Source organism: Cylas formicarius, unplaced genomic scaffold (genome assembly GCF_029955315.1).
Source record: "Cylas formicarius isolate icCylForm1 unplaced genomic scaffold, icCylForm1.1 PGA_scaffold_12__32_contigs__length_19106922, whole genome shotgun sequence".
Taxonomy (NCBI): Eukaryota; Metazoa; Arthropoda; class Insecta; order Coleoptera; family Brentidae; genus Cylas; species Cylas formicarius.
The window spans coordinates 11,419,956-11,438,779 of NW_026844225.1; the positions used below are offsets into that span (position 1 = coordinate 11,419,956).

The 18,824-nt window shown below is 32.9% G+C and overlaps 1 protein-coding gene across 1 annotated transcript in view; it reads left to right on the plus strand.

The window, feature by feature from the left end:
• The first annotated feature begins 5,041 nt into the window (after positions 1 to 5,041).
• LOC132695655 (RNA-binding protein 24-B-like) overlaps positions 5,042 to 18,824 on the plus strand; it is a 31,020-nt gene continuing 17,237 nt past the window's right edge. The window contains exons 1-4 of the mRNA XM_060660045.1: positions 5,042 to 5,533; positions 5,986 to 6,252; positions 10,685 to 10,811; positions 16,992 to 17,052. Of these exons, the coding sequence (XP_060516028.1) occupies positions 5,384 to 5,533; positions 5,986 to 6,252; positions 10,685 to 10,811; positions 16,992 to 17,052 (605 nt within the window). The 5' untranslated portion in view covers positions 5,042 to 5,383. The remainder of the gene's footprint in view (positions 5,534 to 5,985; positions 6,253 to 10,684; positions 10,812 to 16,991; positions 17,053 to 18,824) is intronic.

The window sequence follows — 18,824 nt, forward strand, 5'->3', positions numbered from 1 at the left end:
AAATGAAAGTAACAAAGCACCAGCAAAAAAAAAACGTAAATCAACTTAAGAACATACAATTTTGGATTGTCGATATTAATGCTGAATCCTTCGCTGTGATTCTATGGTTAAGTATTGACTATGGCGATTTCTAAGATACAATCCACTATAAATATATATTTAGTCAATGAACCCTTTACCTAAAGATCACGATAATACGATGATACCAGTGATACAGACCCTTGCCTTTACACAAGAATTGAAAGAGTCTTGAAGAAAAAAACACATTTCTAAAATTGATTAGCAAACTGATTGGGTTAATTCATTGATGAATATGCAAAGACCATGTCTAGACCCAAAATCTTTAAATAAATACATTTTTCCTTATACCAAGATATGATGATATTTTACACAACCTTGAAGGAGGAACAATTTTTAGCTGTGGATGGATGTGTCGGCAACTACAATTAACGTGGGCATTTAATTCTCCTTTTGATAGATACAGATTTATTTTATTTCTTTTAGTTTTTTCATCAAAATAAATGTTAACATAACGTACATAATAAAAATAATACATTAATGAACAAACTGTTCAACACAGAAGCAATATTTATTGCTTGTTAGTGCTGGTTCAAACTTAATATAACGAAAGGAGGCCATTTTCAATCTAGAATACAGTCACAGGTTGAGTTTACTTTAGTTACAATCGAGATAAAGTTACAATGGTTTTTTTTACACTAAAACAATTTTTCAGATAACGCTAGCAAACACTATGAAATTCTTTGAAAATTTTATCATATGCAGTGTCTTTAAGTTTTTTGGGTAAGAAGTTCAAAAACTTTGGGGCCAGAAACACAAAGTTTTTTTTCTGTGAATGGATAACAACACACTATTGAAGTAAGGTTGACGGATTATAATATTTTGGTTTCATTATATAAAATATTATAACCCATTTTTTTTCAAAACGTTTACTTCTTCCAAACCACAATTTTTTACTCCTTCTGAAATCATAATCCCGTAATTTATTTGCGATTGAACGAGGGAGTGGTAAACTTGTTTAAGATAATGCATGTTTAAGTAATCTTTGAAACATTAAAATACCGTCACTAGAAATCTTGTTTTATTAGCCAAATGTTTAATTTGATTGTTCCACCTCAGATGACTATCAATAATTATACTCAAATATTTTGCAAAGTCAGTTTGTTTGAAGAGCGGGAAAAAGCCAGGTCATGATAATATATATGCTGAGGTTCTAAAGCAGACTGACATTAAACCACTATATATATGATATACGATTCTGGACAAATCCCACAGGATTGGCTAAAGTCCACGTCTATCGTTCCAAAGAAAAAAAATCCTAAAAACTGCGGAAACTTGTAAGCTTAATGAGTCATGCACTTAAAACTTTTCTCCGAGACATCTATTCTAAAATATACAGGAAGTGTGAAGAGATGAATGGCGACACACAGTTCGGCTTTATCAAGGGTCTTGGCAGGAGGGAAGCTTTCCTCTCAGTGAAACTACTTGTGCAAAAATGCTATGATCAAAAGCAAGATGTTTTCATCTGCTTTATTGACTATCAGAGGGCCTTTGACAATGTGAAACTCGAACCGTTGATGCAGAGACTACAGGAGATAGGCGTCGATGACAAGGATATTAGAACAATTAAGGAACCTTTTTGGCAGCAGTCTGCTGAGATCCCTATTGATGGTGATCGGACAACATAGACGTTCAGCGTATTGAAGGAAATTCGACAGGGATTGTGTACTATCACCCATTCTGTTTAACATCTATGTTAAAAAAATCTTTCGGGTGGCTTTGGAGAATGAGACACGAGGTGTTAAAGTAAACGGCGTCCAATAAATAATATCTGCTTTGTAAACACCGCAATTCTGGCTAACAACCTTGTACGTCGCAAAAACTAAAATGATGGTGCTCAGCAAACACCAGTACCACATCAATGGAGAGAATATCGAACTGGTGGCAAATTTTACTTATCTTGGCGCCTTCCCCAATGAGGGATGGGATTGCGATGAAGAATTTAAGAGAAGAATTGACCCAGCAAAAACAACGTTCTTTAAACTTACGAATTTACTCCTGCATAGAAATATGCGGCTACACGCCAAGATATGGGTAATTCAGTCTCACGTATGGCCGGTGATGTCGTATAGCGCTGAGACTTTTGAAATGTGGCACCCCAAGAAGAAAATCTTTAGAATTACATTATTTTGTTCCAGTTTGATGATTTCAAAGCGTGGTAGAGTATTAGAGTAAGATACAAAAGGAAGAAATTGTCTCCTACTGTTTTTTAGTGTTGGTCGATTATACTTAAACCACTTGCTTATATTGCTAAAATCCATTTATCAAAATAAATAAGAAATAAAAGTTCAGATTTTCACGAAATTATATATTTTAACCTGACAATTGTTTCGACAACACCGTGTATTTATCAAATGTAATATTTACAAACTACCTGCTACTATATATACCGAAAAATGACCATAAAACCTTAATTAATGTTGTTGCGAGAATTTAAGTTCAATAAAGGAGAGGTATTTAAATCTAATTGATCGTTAAGCAATACATTTGAATGTCTCATTTTGTTAATCTCCATGGCTTCCAATAAATTTAATTTTCTACTTTTTGTGGCTGTATGTAATATATTAAAATTGTCGTCAAAAATGTTTTTTTCTGTGTTTAAGTGTTTAGCATAATTAGAATCTAGACTATTGTTTTTAAACGCTCTTTTATGTTCGTTAATGCGCTTCTTGAAGGATCTACCTGTTTGTCCAATATAAATTTTAGGACAAGATACATATTTCAACCTGTAGACACCTGATTTTTGGGATTTTGGACATTTCGATTTATTATTTTTTAAATATTTTCCTATTGTGTTGTTAGTTCTAAAAGCTATTTTTAAACCACATTTTGACAAATGTTTTGAAACTTTATCACTAGGTTCCCCTATGTATGTAATTGATTTAAATTGTTCGTGTTCTGTATTAGATTTCGGATAAATAGAGTTTACTGTTTTCTGTATTTGTTTCTTATTTATAATTTTATGTATAATGGACGGATTGTAGCCGTTGTTCAGCGCAATTTGTTTAATGATATTAAGTTCTTTGTTGTAATTTTCTGTTGAGAGTGGCGTATTAAGAGGTCTGTGTATAAAAGAGTTAAATGCAGTCATTTTGTGTGTATAAGGGTGATCTGAGCTGTTATGTATGACTGTGTCCGTGTGTCAAGGTTTATGATATATTGAAAAATCTAATTTGTTTTGCACTTTTGTAATAGTTAAGTCTAAAAAATTAATAGAGTTATCTTGTTCAATCTCGATAGTGAATTTTATACGATTATGTATTGAGTTAATGTAATTTAAAAAAGAATTCAGGAAACACGCCCGAAAAATGGCAGCTAGTTAGACGATGAGGTTTTTACAAGCACTTAAAAGTAACATAACATAATAATAACAACAAATTTGCCTGGCGATTAAAAAAACCTACGACTAAATAAATAAAATGAAAATAGAAAAGGAAAACATAAACATAAAATCTATACAGCTCAATACAAAATAATGCTCAAGACAAAACGGAAACAATGGTCTCAAATTGTATAATAACAGAAAACGACATGACGAACGCAATACGAGAACTGAAAAAACGAAAAGCACCTGGAAAAAACACAAACAAATTACAAACAACAAATTAAATATGGAGGACCAAAACTAATAAAGGAAATAACAAAAATTTTCAATAAAATAATTAAAGAAGAAAAGGTACCTCTAGAGTGGAACAAAAGTTTGACTACATTAATATTTAAAAAAGAAGACAAAAAATTTTCACGAAAATCATAGCCGAAGAACTAAGAGCAACAATTCCGTTATGCGAAGAATAGCAAGGATTTTGGAGAGAACAGATCAACAACAGAGGCCATATTTATAATTCGCCAGTTAGTTTAAAAGTCAATAGAATACAACAACCCTATCCTCATGTGTTACGTGGAACTAACAAAAGCGTTTGGTAAAATACGACTTAATGACATAGTATACTAAAAATGTATCTTCTAAAAAAATAAGAATCATAGAAGAATTGCATTACAACTGCTCCACTAAAATAAAAGCTGATGGAAAGGTATCTGAAGAAATAAAGGTAAACACAGGAATAAGACAAGGGGACAGCTTAAGTCCGTTTCTATTTAACCTGATTATGGACAAAATGATAGAAAAAGTTAAAAGACTAACAGGATACAAAATAGGAAACACAAATATCACGATTCTATGTTACGCGGATGATGCGGTACTGATATCTAATATCTAACAAAACCGCAAAAGAACACATTATGGCAATATCAACAGAGAAAACTGAATGTCTAACAGTATCTAAGGAACCAATAAGATGTAAGCTGGAGATAGAAGGGTCAATCATAAAGCAAGTAATGTCAACAAGATACTTAGGAGTAGGTGTAACAAGCCACCGAGATATTTACCAAGAGCCGATATACCAAGTAAGGAAAGCAGCAGCCACAGCAGGTGCATTAAGTGATATAGTGTGGAGAAATAAACATCTAGGAATAGAAACGAAAACAAGAATCTATATAACATGTATAAGACCAATACAAGATGCATAACAGGAAAGACTAGACAAGACCATGTAAGAAACGAAGATATCCGGCAACAATGTAATATTCAAGATATAGTAAGATGGGGACGAGAGAGAAGAAGAAATTGGGATCAACACGTAGCGAGAATAGAAGAGCGCAGATTACCAAATATCACAACAGGGGAAAAGATCACGAGGAAGACCACAAAAAAGATGGCAAGATAGCTGGTCGTCAGAATCACAAATAAGATTAAATATTACCCAGTGAACACAAATCATTGGGCTTATGGTAGGAATAAGAAAAAGAAGAAGAAGAAATTAAAAACCGCGCGCGCCGGCACTGGGCAATAGGGTTACGTACCACCACTGAGTCCCGTGCAGCTTAACAGTACAAAGCAGGGGGCGCCTTGCCTACCGGCATACAGCCTATATATCCCGCGGATTCTATTCGCATTTGAGCAACAGAAGCGTTAGGTTTGGCTCACATACGTCGCATGTGTACGTAGCAAACGCGGCGCGTACGTTTAGACATTCGCCCGTCCGTCCGTACGTAGTTTAAGTTCGTTTAGTTGTTGTCAGTTGGTCCTTTAATCTCCGCAACTGCAGACGCGTGAACAGCTGTGCCGTGTCGCGGTGTTGTCTAAAATTAAAATCGGTCCGAACGGTGGTTGGTTGGTTTACGCACGTTTCGCCGTTTAAGTTCGCGTCTCGAAACGGTGCGCACCGTCATCAGAGATAAACCGAGCCGCTCGCGTCTACGTATCCTACGGGAAATTTATGTGCAAATCTGAACGACCTGCTCCCTTATGCGAGATCGCCGGAGTAACTTCACCAAAGAGTACATAAATAATATCGTCAATCCACTAGGAAGTAGACCGGCAAGACCGACAGATATCGCGCGTGCCAACGACGAACGCGTGGCCACTGTCACTGAGCCCGCTGAAGAACTCCCGAAGGTAAAACGAACAAACATAGTACCATCACTGACCAAAACTAATCAAAAAGAAAACAACTCGTTAAATCCTATTTGTTTGTGTCATTTAAGGAACCTTCGCCCTCATACGCTATTAAAATACTTAATGAGTAAAATACTAGATGTAACACCTGTAAATTTTGAGACATTCATACTACAAGTTGACAGTTCTCTGATTCGCGTATTTTGTAAATTTTGCTGAGTCTTGATTTGTGGTGTTTTCTTGCTTACATTTTCAGTGCTTTCATTCTTTTCAGGGTTTAAAAAAATCATTTTTGAAATTTTTCATTAAGTGTTATATAATATTCGCCATTCAGAATTCGAACTCTTCTGACGAAACGAAGAAAATCTTGAGAAAATTTCTGCCATTTAACAGATTTAACTGATGGCGTTTATGGTGGACGATAGGTGGTACATAATCGTTATTATTTTCAGAACATGCTAATGCCTAGTGCGAGCATAGCCTCGCCGGAAGGTGACACCTTGGGATTAACTGGATTGGGTGTTTTGAGTACCGCCGGTACTTTGAACGGTACCGGTATCCAAAACAAGGACACCACGTGGACGAAATTGTTCGTCGGTGGACTACCGTACCACACAACCGATAAGTCATTGAGGGATCATTTCGCGGTCTACGGCGAAATCGAAGAAGCAGTGGTAATCACCGATAGACAAACAGGGAAAAGCAGAGGATACGGATTTGTAAGTACCTACGTTGATTTTCACTGATTCTTTCGAAAGTGGGGTTTCCAATCGATGCGACAAGCTGATTATCATATCTAAATAAATTTGCCTGATAAAACGTTATTACACAAAAGTTTTAAGTGTCTCGATTTAGATTATATATATTTATTCTTATTCTTATCAGTAGACCAGGGGTTCCTACTAACCCGAAAAACCTGAAAAAGTCAGGTAGTATAGATGTCGGCCTAGAGTTTTCCATTGCCCCTCGTTTTTATTTCTTCTATATTTTATTCGATCTTTTTTTCAAGGACCACACATATAGTCACTCACTATTAATAGCAAGGGAAAGCGGGAAACATTCTACCAAGCACAATTTTTTGCAAAATTTCTTCAAGCAATCGATTTGACACGCCTTGGGATACCTAAAGGAAATTTAGATTACCTTTGATTAGGTGATAAAACTTGCTGCTGCCAAATTTAGTACAGAAGCTGCTACTCCCATTTTTTTTAATGGGCATATTCTTAATTATTTGAGCATAACAGATACTCTTGTTTAAGATCAAAAAAATTACAGGTTTTGGAGTTATTTGAGGTTTAATTATAATTAATTTGATGGCTCAAGCAAAGGTATTTGTGGCCGGAAAGTATCAGTGCTTTTATTACAGAACTTTGGGTATCTGGAATAGCTAACTTTATGGGTTATGTGCATTTTTCTTTTTGTAAAAGTGTAACACTGTAAAATGTCTATTCTAACCAGCTTCTAAATGAACAACTTTTCTATTCCATTCAATCTTGAACCGTTTCAGAAATAGAGTTAAAAAAATGATTGTTGAGGCCCTCTTTACAGTGTCCATATCTTCTGCGGAAGACATTTTGGGATAAGTGTTTATTATTGTCGAATATGCTACATACCCTTACAAATTAACGGAACCTTTTTTGAAACATCCTGTATGTACTCCCACGTTTCATAGTATTGTATTGCTTTCTATGAGCCGTTTGTTTATCATTTTGATTTTGATTTTTGTACGGCGTAAATAATTTTATATAGGAAAACTCTTTTGTTGCTTGGAGCTTTATTTTAAAGGTATGGGAGAAACTGAAAAAGTCAGGGAAATGTTAGGTGTACATTTTGTGGTAACCCTGTAAATAAACAAATCCGAAATGATTAAGAGTTATTATTTAAATTCGTAATATTTTCGTCTCTAATTTTGATAATATCAAAAACAGTATTAATATAGCCGGGTACTGTTTTTGAATCGCCATTGTTTAAGAAAGTTCTTGTCGATTATTTTTATCAATTTACGGTTATCGTGCGTTTCACTGATAAGCCGCGATATCTAAAGGTAACACCGTCGCTTTGCATAATTTTGTACCGTTATTCGGCGTGCCGTTTAGTCGAATTTGTTTAAATAAAATATTTTGCGCGTTGCTTCGTTTTCGCGATAATCCAGACGGTTAATTCGCTCGCAGTTTCCCGACTCGCACTGTAATTACATACCTAGTTGGGGTGAACGTATTCGTCGTCAACTTACCCCCTATAAATAAATGAACTGATGTGTGAAGGGGACATATATTTCCACCATTACAGTATCTACACCAGATGTTTGGGACCGGTGATCTCGACAACAGTTCCATTGTAAAAACAGCGTTGCCAACTGTTCGGTTGGCGCCATTTTTTTGGCGCAACGTTAAATTCGGGCGTGACGTTTTTATTCACAAACGTTATACTGACTTTAAAAATCGGTTTAATATTTGCGAAGGCGCATGCGTAAAATTTATCGTAATTAAAAAATTGAGGGTGCTGGCAACGTGTCGTGAGGTCTTATAACGCGTCCGTTTGTATAAAGGAAGTCCCAAAAATATATATTTTTATTATCTGCCTTTTGCCTATTTGTATATATAAAGAAAGTGCGTAAAACAATAAAATCTATTTAAAGAAGTTGTGGTTTGGTGTATTTTCGTTGACGAATTAGGTTAATTACCCACCATCGACCCCGAGCGGGTGGTTTTTGGAACTGGAAATTTAAAAATTTAACGTAACCTGTAATTTTTCTGACGCTTTTACAAAATAAATTTCCATACGCGTCTGAATTATTTGTTAAATAAAGATATATACAACACGGGGTCGTAAATTCGGCATCGAAAAAAATCCCCGAATTAGAGACATAAAATGCAATTTTCAACAAAAATTCGCGAAACATATGATGCTGCTTACATTTGATACCGATAAATCCAGCTGTATAAATGTTTGCGATCTCGAATTTTTATTAACCCAATGAAGTTCTGGCGTAGCCCCAAATTTGGGCTTTACGTTTTGAATTTATACGGATGTTTCGGTATTGAATCCATTTATTTCTTACCTTAACGTCTGCCATCTGAAAGCAAAAAACAAAAATTATTTTTGTATTTTCAAATTAGTATTGTTTAGGCGATATGCTTAAATGAAAAAAAAAAAAAAGAATTGTTAGTCATTTTTTAAAACTGCCCTTTTAGACTTTGTTCGACTCCCAGTGGTGCAAGTGAGGCGGGTTGTCCTACCTTCAACGGGGATGTAAATGAAATTGCAAAGCTTCCCCTAGTATTAACCCTCTTCTCTAAAAGTTACTCCCGTGGCAACGGTTATAAGCATGATCAGTAAACTATTTACGCAGTCGATGCTTGAATTAATTTATTAAAATTTCCTTTTTACCAGGGGCTTAAAAATTTCTCTTTCACCGCATAAAACTTCCTTCCTTCGGAGACCTTATCAAAATATTTTTTGTACTTTAAAATAAATTAATTTTAAAAAGTAAATTCAATCTATAATTTGCACATATTTTCACAATAATTATTTCAACAATTTTTATAATTATTAACTAACTACGAATTTTGTTTTATTTATTAATTTGACGTGGCAGCACGTAGAAAACAGCCAACAAATTCAATTTCATAAAAACTGAAAAAAAAAGACAAAAACCGAAAACCTCGCAAAATACAAAGCACCAGAAATGTGTAATGATTGTTATAATAAATTGTTATTTCAAACGCTACGAGCCAAAAAAAGATCAAAATATTGTATCAGAAAATTTATATGTGGCCCGTTTTGCACGCGACACCCAGAACCCTTCTCAAAGCAGGGTACCACTATGTAGGTACACAAGGAGGGTGAGCAAACATCTGTTCGTGCGAAAGGTCTTTAACCGCTCTGCTGACAATATGGTAATTTTTGATTTCAAAGGAAATGATATAACATTACCACAGGCGATGTCATTTTTACTTAATTCTCGAGATTCCACTATTGATCGAATGAATTTTATGAAAACTACTTGATAATAATGACTAAAATCAATTTGTTTTAGTCATTATATATTTACACCAGAGGTCATAATTTTATTATTATATATGGAATGCCCTATTTATTTTGACATGATATTTACATTTCTGGTAACTTTTCACTAATACACTTCTAAAGTTTTCCATGTTCTTAAAGCCTCAAAAATTCTGAGAAGCTATGATTTTTTTATTAACAATGGTCAATCTGACAACGCTGCTGTTAACATTTTTGAATTTTGAATGTTCAAAATCCCTCAGGTATTAAATTATATTTTTCCATTTTTGGCAGTTTTAGATATATTTAAACGTTCCGGTACTTTTTCTGAAAAAGCAATGGTGCTGTAATTAATAGAAGCAAAATGTTAAAATAACAAAAGTAATATTGCTGTTAGCTTTTTTGAATTGTGCATTTCAAAAACCCCAAGTATTGAATTTATTCCATCCATATTTGGCAGTTTAACAATCTGAGTGAAGTACTTTAATTGGTTTGTAAAATACAACTTTTATTTAAAAGTAAAACCTTTAATAAAATATTGATAACTACATTATGTCCAAAATGTCAAACAAAGAATATCTTTTTATCGTTTGATGATCTGACCGAACCTAGTCGCTAACATAAAATGGCTAACCTGATAGCAAAATAATTTATAATATATAATTAATAAAATGTCTAGGCTTCTTATAATCTAGCTACTCTACATAAAAAAGTAAAAAAAAAAAACGTTTACATAATCCTGGTCATCTAGCATCTAAATTTTTGAATAGTTTAAGTGATGACATTAGATTTACGATTTCTTATCCATTTTATGTCATAAAACGCAAAAACTATCTGAATATTGCTTTAAAAAATCTATTAAATACAAAAAATAAAATAAAACTGAGCACTAGTCCACATAGAACTATTAGATTAGTCTCGAGACCAAAGCTATTAAATTAATTATTTTTTTATATTTTTATTAATAGTCATTAAAAAAATTGGTTACTATTACATCGATTCGTATTTTTAATCATTATCGGGTGGTTTAGAGTGACATTTCGAATTCGAACTGGATAAATAAATACCTTAAATAAACTCGACAAGACGGCACACACTTAAAGTGGAAAATGAATATTTCAGCACCCGTTTTGATTGTTTCAGGTCATAATGGGCGACAGAGCATCGGCTGAGAGAGCCTGTAAGGAACCGAATCCAATAATAGATGGAAGAAAGGCCAACGTAAATTTAGCTATTCTTGGAGCCAAACCCAGAGGAAATGTACCCACTGGTAATATAACGCATCCCTTTATTTTTAACGTTCGTTATTTATGTGCTATCTCGCGCCTTTTATTAACTTAATTGATTAGATTGCTCAACTTGATACTTATCGCTACCGATGAAAATGCGAATTGCTTATTTCTTTTTCAATCTGATATAAAAACCTTTGGAACATGCGTCAGCCTAAAATATTCTATCAAGTGTTATTTGTTTCCTTGTTTAAAAACGTCTCGAAGCTGATTAATTAATATACGTTTATAGATTTTTTGAAAAGTAGTCCTTCCAAGCATGCGTCTTAATTAAATATAAGCCTATATATAACAATAACAAGTTTCAAAACCATATTATTATAGCCAAATGTTTATTAGAACATTTTCTAATATTTTTTTTCAAACTTGAACAGGGTAATTCAAAACTATAGGGGCATCCAGAAACCGGAGATACAGCATAGTAATACTAATATTGGCAGTGCAACATGAAAATTGACATCCGAAGGTATTTTAGGTGAAAAATCGGAATTTTAAATGATTTTAATGCATTTCATACAGGGCGATAGGTGTAACCAATTCATAAACCAAAAATGTTGTATATTTTTTAGTTAAAAATAGAACAAAGGTTAATAGAAAAACCTACAGGGCATACCTTGTAGAAAATGTATTCTTGGTTCTCGTCACAATTGTACAAGTATATATGTTTTCTATTTAACTTTGTTCCATTTACAGATAAAAAAATACGTATTGGTTTAATTGGCGACACTTAGCGCCCTATAGGATCTACAATAAAATGAGTAAACCTGTACTTATAGCAATTTTAATTTTTTTGTAAAACATATCTTTCACAGCTTCGTAAACTAGCAACATTAGTATAAGACTGATTTTATTGGGTGCTATCCCATGTTTTTGAATTTCCCTTCGGTTTTGAACCACCCTGTATAGCGGTTAAGTAAAATATATGAAAACACGCGGTGATTTTTTGAATGATAATATTGAGACCTGTACTTTACCTGTTTTCATTTACGTCCCCGTTTTCTATAATACACAAACTTGATTTAAAAAATAATATTTTTATTCATAACTCATATTTTTGCATATTTTATTGAAACTTGGCATGCGGTATTACCTTGTTGAACAAAGGAGTGTTCTGGACAGTATTACCACTATAAATTATATCTTAAAACCTATTTTCTTGATTAAACCCTTTGCTTTAAATAATATTCTTCCTTCTTGATTATTTTTGATAACAATTGTAGCTTTTGAGATATTGTACACAATTATTAATTTAAAAGCTAAAAATGAGCAGTAGTAGATAACTGGCAGTAGTCGGAATAACAATGAACAATTGGTCTAATTTCATTAAATATTAAATACAGAACAAAGAGAACTTAAAATATCTACAAAGGGCTACAAAATTTTTTATAGTAAGAATATTTAAAACAATGCAATTGATATTAAAAATAAGAAACAAAAAAAAAGAGAAAACATCATGTAAAGGAAGGGGTCCAGTAAACGTTAAGTTTTAAGACCATAGGCGTCCAGGGGAATAATAAGGTACCCTCTTTTTCTGCCCTTATTAATTTACAAAATTTACCTGAAAAGTATCACCCAAAAGGACAATTATATACACAAGTTTAAACAAACTATGTGAAAAACTGCGATATTTTTAAATAAAAACATTTATTTAAAAATAAAACCATTGCTCTAAAACTAAAAATAGCAGTCACGCAGAGAATTTGTCATACATGGGATGACCCTTTGACCTTTTGACCCTTTGACCTTTTGACTCACTCTGTATATCTTCAAACACTTCTTTAGAAAAAACTTTGTTTTTTCTCCATTTTTCAAAAGGTCGTTTCTTTTAAGGTGCGTTGGGAGTATTTTTGTTTTCAATGGTTTAGGGTTATACAATTTAAATGAAAGAAGACTGACGTAAAGCAAAAATTGACTAATTGCAAATACTAGAATTGTACAGCTCAATTCAACTGCAAGGGATGGTTTTAAATTTTTGCAATTTTTCTGTGGTGAAATCACAATGAAGGTTCCAAAAATGCATATCATTTAAAAAAAATGAAAACTTTTCTTTATATAGAACGTTTTTTTTTTGGAAATCAATATTTGAGAATATATAAACATTTTTCCTTTACTTGTTGCTCTGACTGTATAGACCACAAGTCCGTTAATCACCAAGCCAGACCTAGTCACAATTTGGCATCGATTATATAAACTCCGGCCACAGATAAAGAGAGGAGTAGGATTTTCTCTCGAAATCAGCAAAAATAAATTTTCCTGGAAAATAGATTACCTACCGATATAAATGAATCATCGCGGAAACTAAAATAATTAAGAACCAAAAGGCATTAATCTCCCACCTTTCGGCTTTACCCGTACAACGTCAGTGAGAAATTGTTTAAATTTTTGTTTCGACATCGTTTACGTATATAACGTTTAAATCCGGTATGATGCGTAAAATAAGGTGATACTTCGTAAGTGTCGTATTCGCATAGGCACGGGCTTACGGATTCCCCTGACCCTTTCGGTGGCATAGACCGGCGTTTCTTCCGGTCTACCCGGATGTGCCCACTTACACACGAGCGCCCACCCAAAACAACAATTTATTTAGTTATCGGCAGTGTTTCTTTCACGCATCCCTCACCAAAATACTTCCCTCGAACGTATGTATACCACAGCCACGATCGAATTAATACATAATTAGCCACTGGCGGAGCACACGGTATTCGGTAGCTACATGGGGATCGTTTTGACCGGACTATTGGGAAGAAATTTTTAATATTTAAAAAATATATCAACGTTCAAGTGGTAATGCCGCATATCATGTTTCACCAAATTATATAAAAATATAAAATAAATAAAAATATTATTGAACTGAGGTGGCTTTTACTTGATGAAAATCCATTTATTAAAATAAATAAGAACTAAAAGTTCAAAGTTTCACGAAATTATATATTATGACATGACAATTGTTTCGACAACACCGTGTCTTTATTTCTTATTTATTTTGAAAAATATTATTTTATATATTTGTTTTATAGAAAACGGGGGCGTCAATGAAAAAAGGCTCAGCAAAAGTCTCAATATTATCATTCAAAAAAATCACCCGGTGTATGCGTGTTTTCATATATTTTACTTAACCACTATACAGGGTGATTCAAAACCGAAGGGATATGCAAAAACACGGGATATTACTAAGCGGTTAATATTTTTTTCGTCGTCAAATGGCAAACCTTAACTTAAATACCGAAGAAAAAATTAGAAGAAACAGAATAGAATGTTTTATATGCTCAATGTTAAAAATTTCATAAAAAAAAGAGGTTATAGTAGAGAGAAACTTTTCATTTTATTATTGCCGTAGTCTACCGTCAAAACTATTTAGCTTTAAATTCATTGCTAACTAAGGTTTAGCAGTCATTATTCACATTTTATACATAATTTTCACTAGACTGTCACATAGACTTCGAATATTCTAAAAAATTGGGGATTTCGATTTCAAATTTTAAGTTCACTATCACAGACTAAATGGCTCAAAAAATTAATTCAACATGTTTATTGCTGTAGAAAAAAGTTGAAGCGTAAATAGTACTACTATTTATTACATATATTACAATCTATTACATTACATTTTGGCCGTGGAATATTTTTCTACATTTAAAACGTCGTCACCTAGTTTATGTACCAATGAAATAAAGGCTTTTAAAGCTATGATTTAATAAAGTTATTTGGGGGAGCGAGATCAGGATAGTTGTAACTAACAGAATTTAAAAAACTTCAAAATTGATATTGTCGAAACAATTGTCACGTCATAATATATAATTTCGTGAAAATTTGAACTTTTAGTTCTTATTTATTTTGAAAAATATTATTTTTAAATTAAGTTTGTCGCCCTGTATTATGTCAATGAAAAAAGACTCAGCAAAAGTTTCATTATTATCATTCAAAAAAATCACCCGGTATATGCGTGTTTTCATATATTTTACTTAACCGCTATACAGGGTGATTCAAAACCGAAGGGATATGCAAAAACACGGGATATTACTAAGCGATTAAGAATTATGATTATCTTCTACAAGGTTTGTCCTTTAAGTTTTTCTATTAACTTTTTTCTATTTTTATCTATAAAATATTTTCAAAAACTTCCACTTTCTGGAACTTGGTTACTGGAAAATATTAGAAAATTTTCTAATAAATATTTGTTATTGTTATGTATAGGCTTATATACTAGGTGTTTCAAAAAACATTCCGTTTCAGGAGATACGGCTCCGTATAAGGGGTGCAAAAAATTGTGTTTTTTTTTATTAAATTAAATTTTAAGATGCTCAGAACTAAAATTAGAATTACTTTTATTTCCGTCAGACATTAAAATGTATGGAAAAAATTATATACGGCAAAAAGAATAGCAGTAATGATGCTACATAAACGATACTTGAAAGAAACTAGAAAACTCATTAAGCCATTATGAGAAACTGATTTAATTCGATTTCTTTTTGAATAGACAGTAGATTAAAGATTTTTATTATCATTGAATCAAGAGTTCTGTGGACAGTCTAGACGATTAAAGAGGACTCTTAAATTATCTTGTCTTACAATTTAATATAAACCGGTGTTTGATTCATAAATGTGAATACTAAGTTCGAAAATAAGAATAACGGCCAAAGTGAACAATTGGCTACTTTACAATCTGCCTCAAGTCAAGGATGGTCTTAAGGGCCCTCTTCTCGCTTTTGAAGACACCTTCTGCTTCGGAGGAGATCCTTCCTCACGATATATGCTATTAATACATATTAATAATTTGCCTTGTTGTTTGCATTTATTTTAAATTTCGTACGAGATTAGTTTTGGCGATAAATTGCCAGTGGTTTTTCCGATTTAGCTTTTGGTCCACTGTAAGTTCAAGCAACGTGACTGAAGTTATTACCCCTTTTTTTACGGGATGTTTTAATTTTTTTGACAAAAATTATATTTTTTCTGGGTTTGGAATAATTTTAAAATTTAAGAACAAACTACTTCGGGAAATGATTGCTTGAAAAATGACCACGTAGTGCGAATATTATAAACTATTTTTTGAAATTTTCCATCAATCCATTCAATAGTTCTAACATTGACGTTTCTCGTGTTAAAATTTGCAACCAAATGTGCAAACTAGAAGTTACTAAATGGAAACACTTATTTTGTCTAATCTTTCGTACACTTGATTTTGATTTTCGTTTTGAGCAATTTCAAAATCACTAGAAAGACTGTAGATATCTTAAACCGTTTATTTTTAGAAATTATTTGAATTGAACTAATAAATACTGAGATCTATTAAAATTACCTTCCACATCTTTTTTATGAAAAAAAAATTCATATTGTTGCATTCAATTTTTTGAGAGAATTTTGCAATTTTCTCTCATAGGTTTGTTGGAGCACGAAATTGTTTTTCCAACGAAACCAAGTTTTTTAAATTCTGTTAGTTACAGCTATCCTAATTTCCCACTCCCAAATAACTTAATTAATTCATAGCTTTAAAAGTCTTTATTTCATTGGTACATAAACTAGGTGACGACGATTGTGACGAGGTTTTACATCTACAAAAATTTTCCACAACCCAAATGTAATATAATAGATAGTAATATATGTAATAAATAATAGTACTATTTACGCTTCAACTTTTTTCTACAGCAATAAACATGTTGAATTAATTTTTTGAGCCATTTAGTCTGTGATAAAAGTCTAGTGAAAATTATGCATAAAACGTGAATAATGACTGCTAAACTTAGTTAGCAATGAATTTACTGCTAAATAGTTTTGAAGGTAGGCTATGGCAATAATAAAATGAAAAGTTTCTCTCTACTATAACCTCTTCTTTCATGTTTAACACTGAGCACATAAAACATTCTATTCTATTTTTCTTTGGCATTTAAGTTAAGGTTTGCCATTTGACGACGAAAAAAATATTAACGTGTTTTACATTATTTAAACAAGAATTTCACATAGATTTCGCGTATCCTAACAGAATTGGGGATTTCTTGACATCGCTTCCGGTTAAACTATATTAAGATACGAAATCAACATGGAAAAAATACAGGCGTGCCTACATCTTATGTCACCCGGTGTTTCCAAACTATTTCGGCTCGTCTGATATTATCATCCGAAGAAACTCCGATAACAGTTTTCTTCTAGTAAATTTTATTTCGTTACAGGCTTCCCATTTCCAAGCGTGAGAACTGCAGCTTATCAAACCCTGCTCCCCAGCCAATATGGGTAAGTGACAGAGAAATCTGCTTGTTGATACTAAGATATATGCATTGACTTTATTTCCAGTATGCATCACGAACATTAAATAAAAATGTGACCATAACCGATTATTTCATATTTTCTAGCCACTATTCCTCAAGGAGTTGGTGATACCTATATCCATTGAAAATTCTTTTATCGAATTTGGCAGACTCCAGATCAACTCAAACATAATGTAAAAACAGTTAGTTCTTTTCGATGAGTGTTTGTGTGTGCGTGTGTGTGTGAATTTTTTTTCTTTTGATTAGTTACTGAGTTTCACTTATCAGTAAAGACGCGGTAGTCTTTGAGTCGACGGGAACCCCCCCAGGTGATCACATCCATATACTAGACTAAACGCCTTATCTGATAAAATTGGAATTAAACGTTTCGTCTTCAATATGACTGTGCTCATTCCTGTCACTCAGTGATTACTGATTTTACATTGCACGATGTCCTTCAATCCGTGATTACGTCAATGATATAACAAAAAAAATCTGTAACTGCAAACCATTTCCAGTTATTAAGATGATTGAAGGACGCATTGTTACCGTTTGCTGTGGGATTTTACTTTTTGTTTTTATTTTGGGCTGACTACTTTTGTTCGTTATTTTTCTGTAACTCACGACTGCAACGTAACACTAATGCGACACTAACAGGATGTCGATGTGCTTGATTTTTTACAACGCAGCGGCGTAGTTTAAAAAGCATATCGCGGCCGAAAACTTTGTTACCGAATTTTCGAAAACGCGCGAGATCTTTTTAAGTACGCCGCTGTGTATTAACCTGGGGGGTGTGTTACAGTGCAGCCGCGGTAGATGGGGGTGGCAGTAGCACTTGAATGAATGTACATCATACCAGGTGTTTTTCCTGTTATTAAATATATCGAAAAGCAACTGGGGGTCGTTTGTGTGATTGAGATATATATTTTTTTAAAGAGAGTATATACGGTTAGATATAATAGATTCGTAGCGATTCATAGACCGTTTTATTTTTCACACTATTTTTGAGTTTTGACATTTTTAAAACTGAACATTTTTTTATTTTATATAATTATTACTCGCGAGACCTTGTATTTCACGAAACTTCATTATTCTGATAACTTTATCGTTCGACGCAAACTAGGTATAACGCGAGTGTAAGTTTGTTTAAACGCACGGCGGACTAAATTATAAATACACTTTAATGGATGAATTTGGACACCACTTAAAAGCCAAAATACCCTATATAAACAACGCAATTTGAGTTAAACAAATGGTGCGGAACTATTTACAGATATGTATAAAAAAATAGACTGATGGAACGGTTTGTTTTTTAGGTCTAAATAAATTCCAATGGTAAATTTTAGACTTCCATCATTTTTCGGTTGCCTGGTTGTTCCCCGTTTTTGTATCAGCCTTCTTCAATATTTTCCGTAATACATAACAGCTACCAGTTGGTACTGTTTCTAATGTGTATGCGTGTATGTGTGAACTTTATAATACCACATTCACAGTACTTCTGAACTATATAATTGATGTAAAATATTTACAATTTTTTTTTGTGTTAAAAACCAGCAAAATTTTCCCTAATACATAAAAGCTACCGGTTGATACTGTTTCTAATGTGTATGCTTGTATGTGTGAACTTTATAATACCACATGCTCAGTACTTCCGAACTATAAATTGATGCAAAATAATTATAATTTTTTTTGTGTTGAAAACCAGTAAAATTTTCCCTAATACACAAAAGCTATCAGTTGGTACTGTTTCCAATCTGT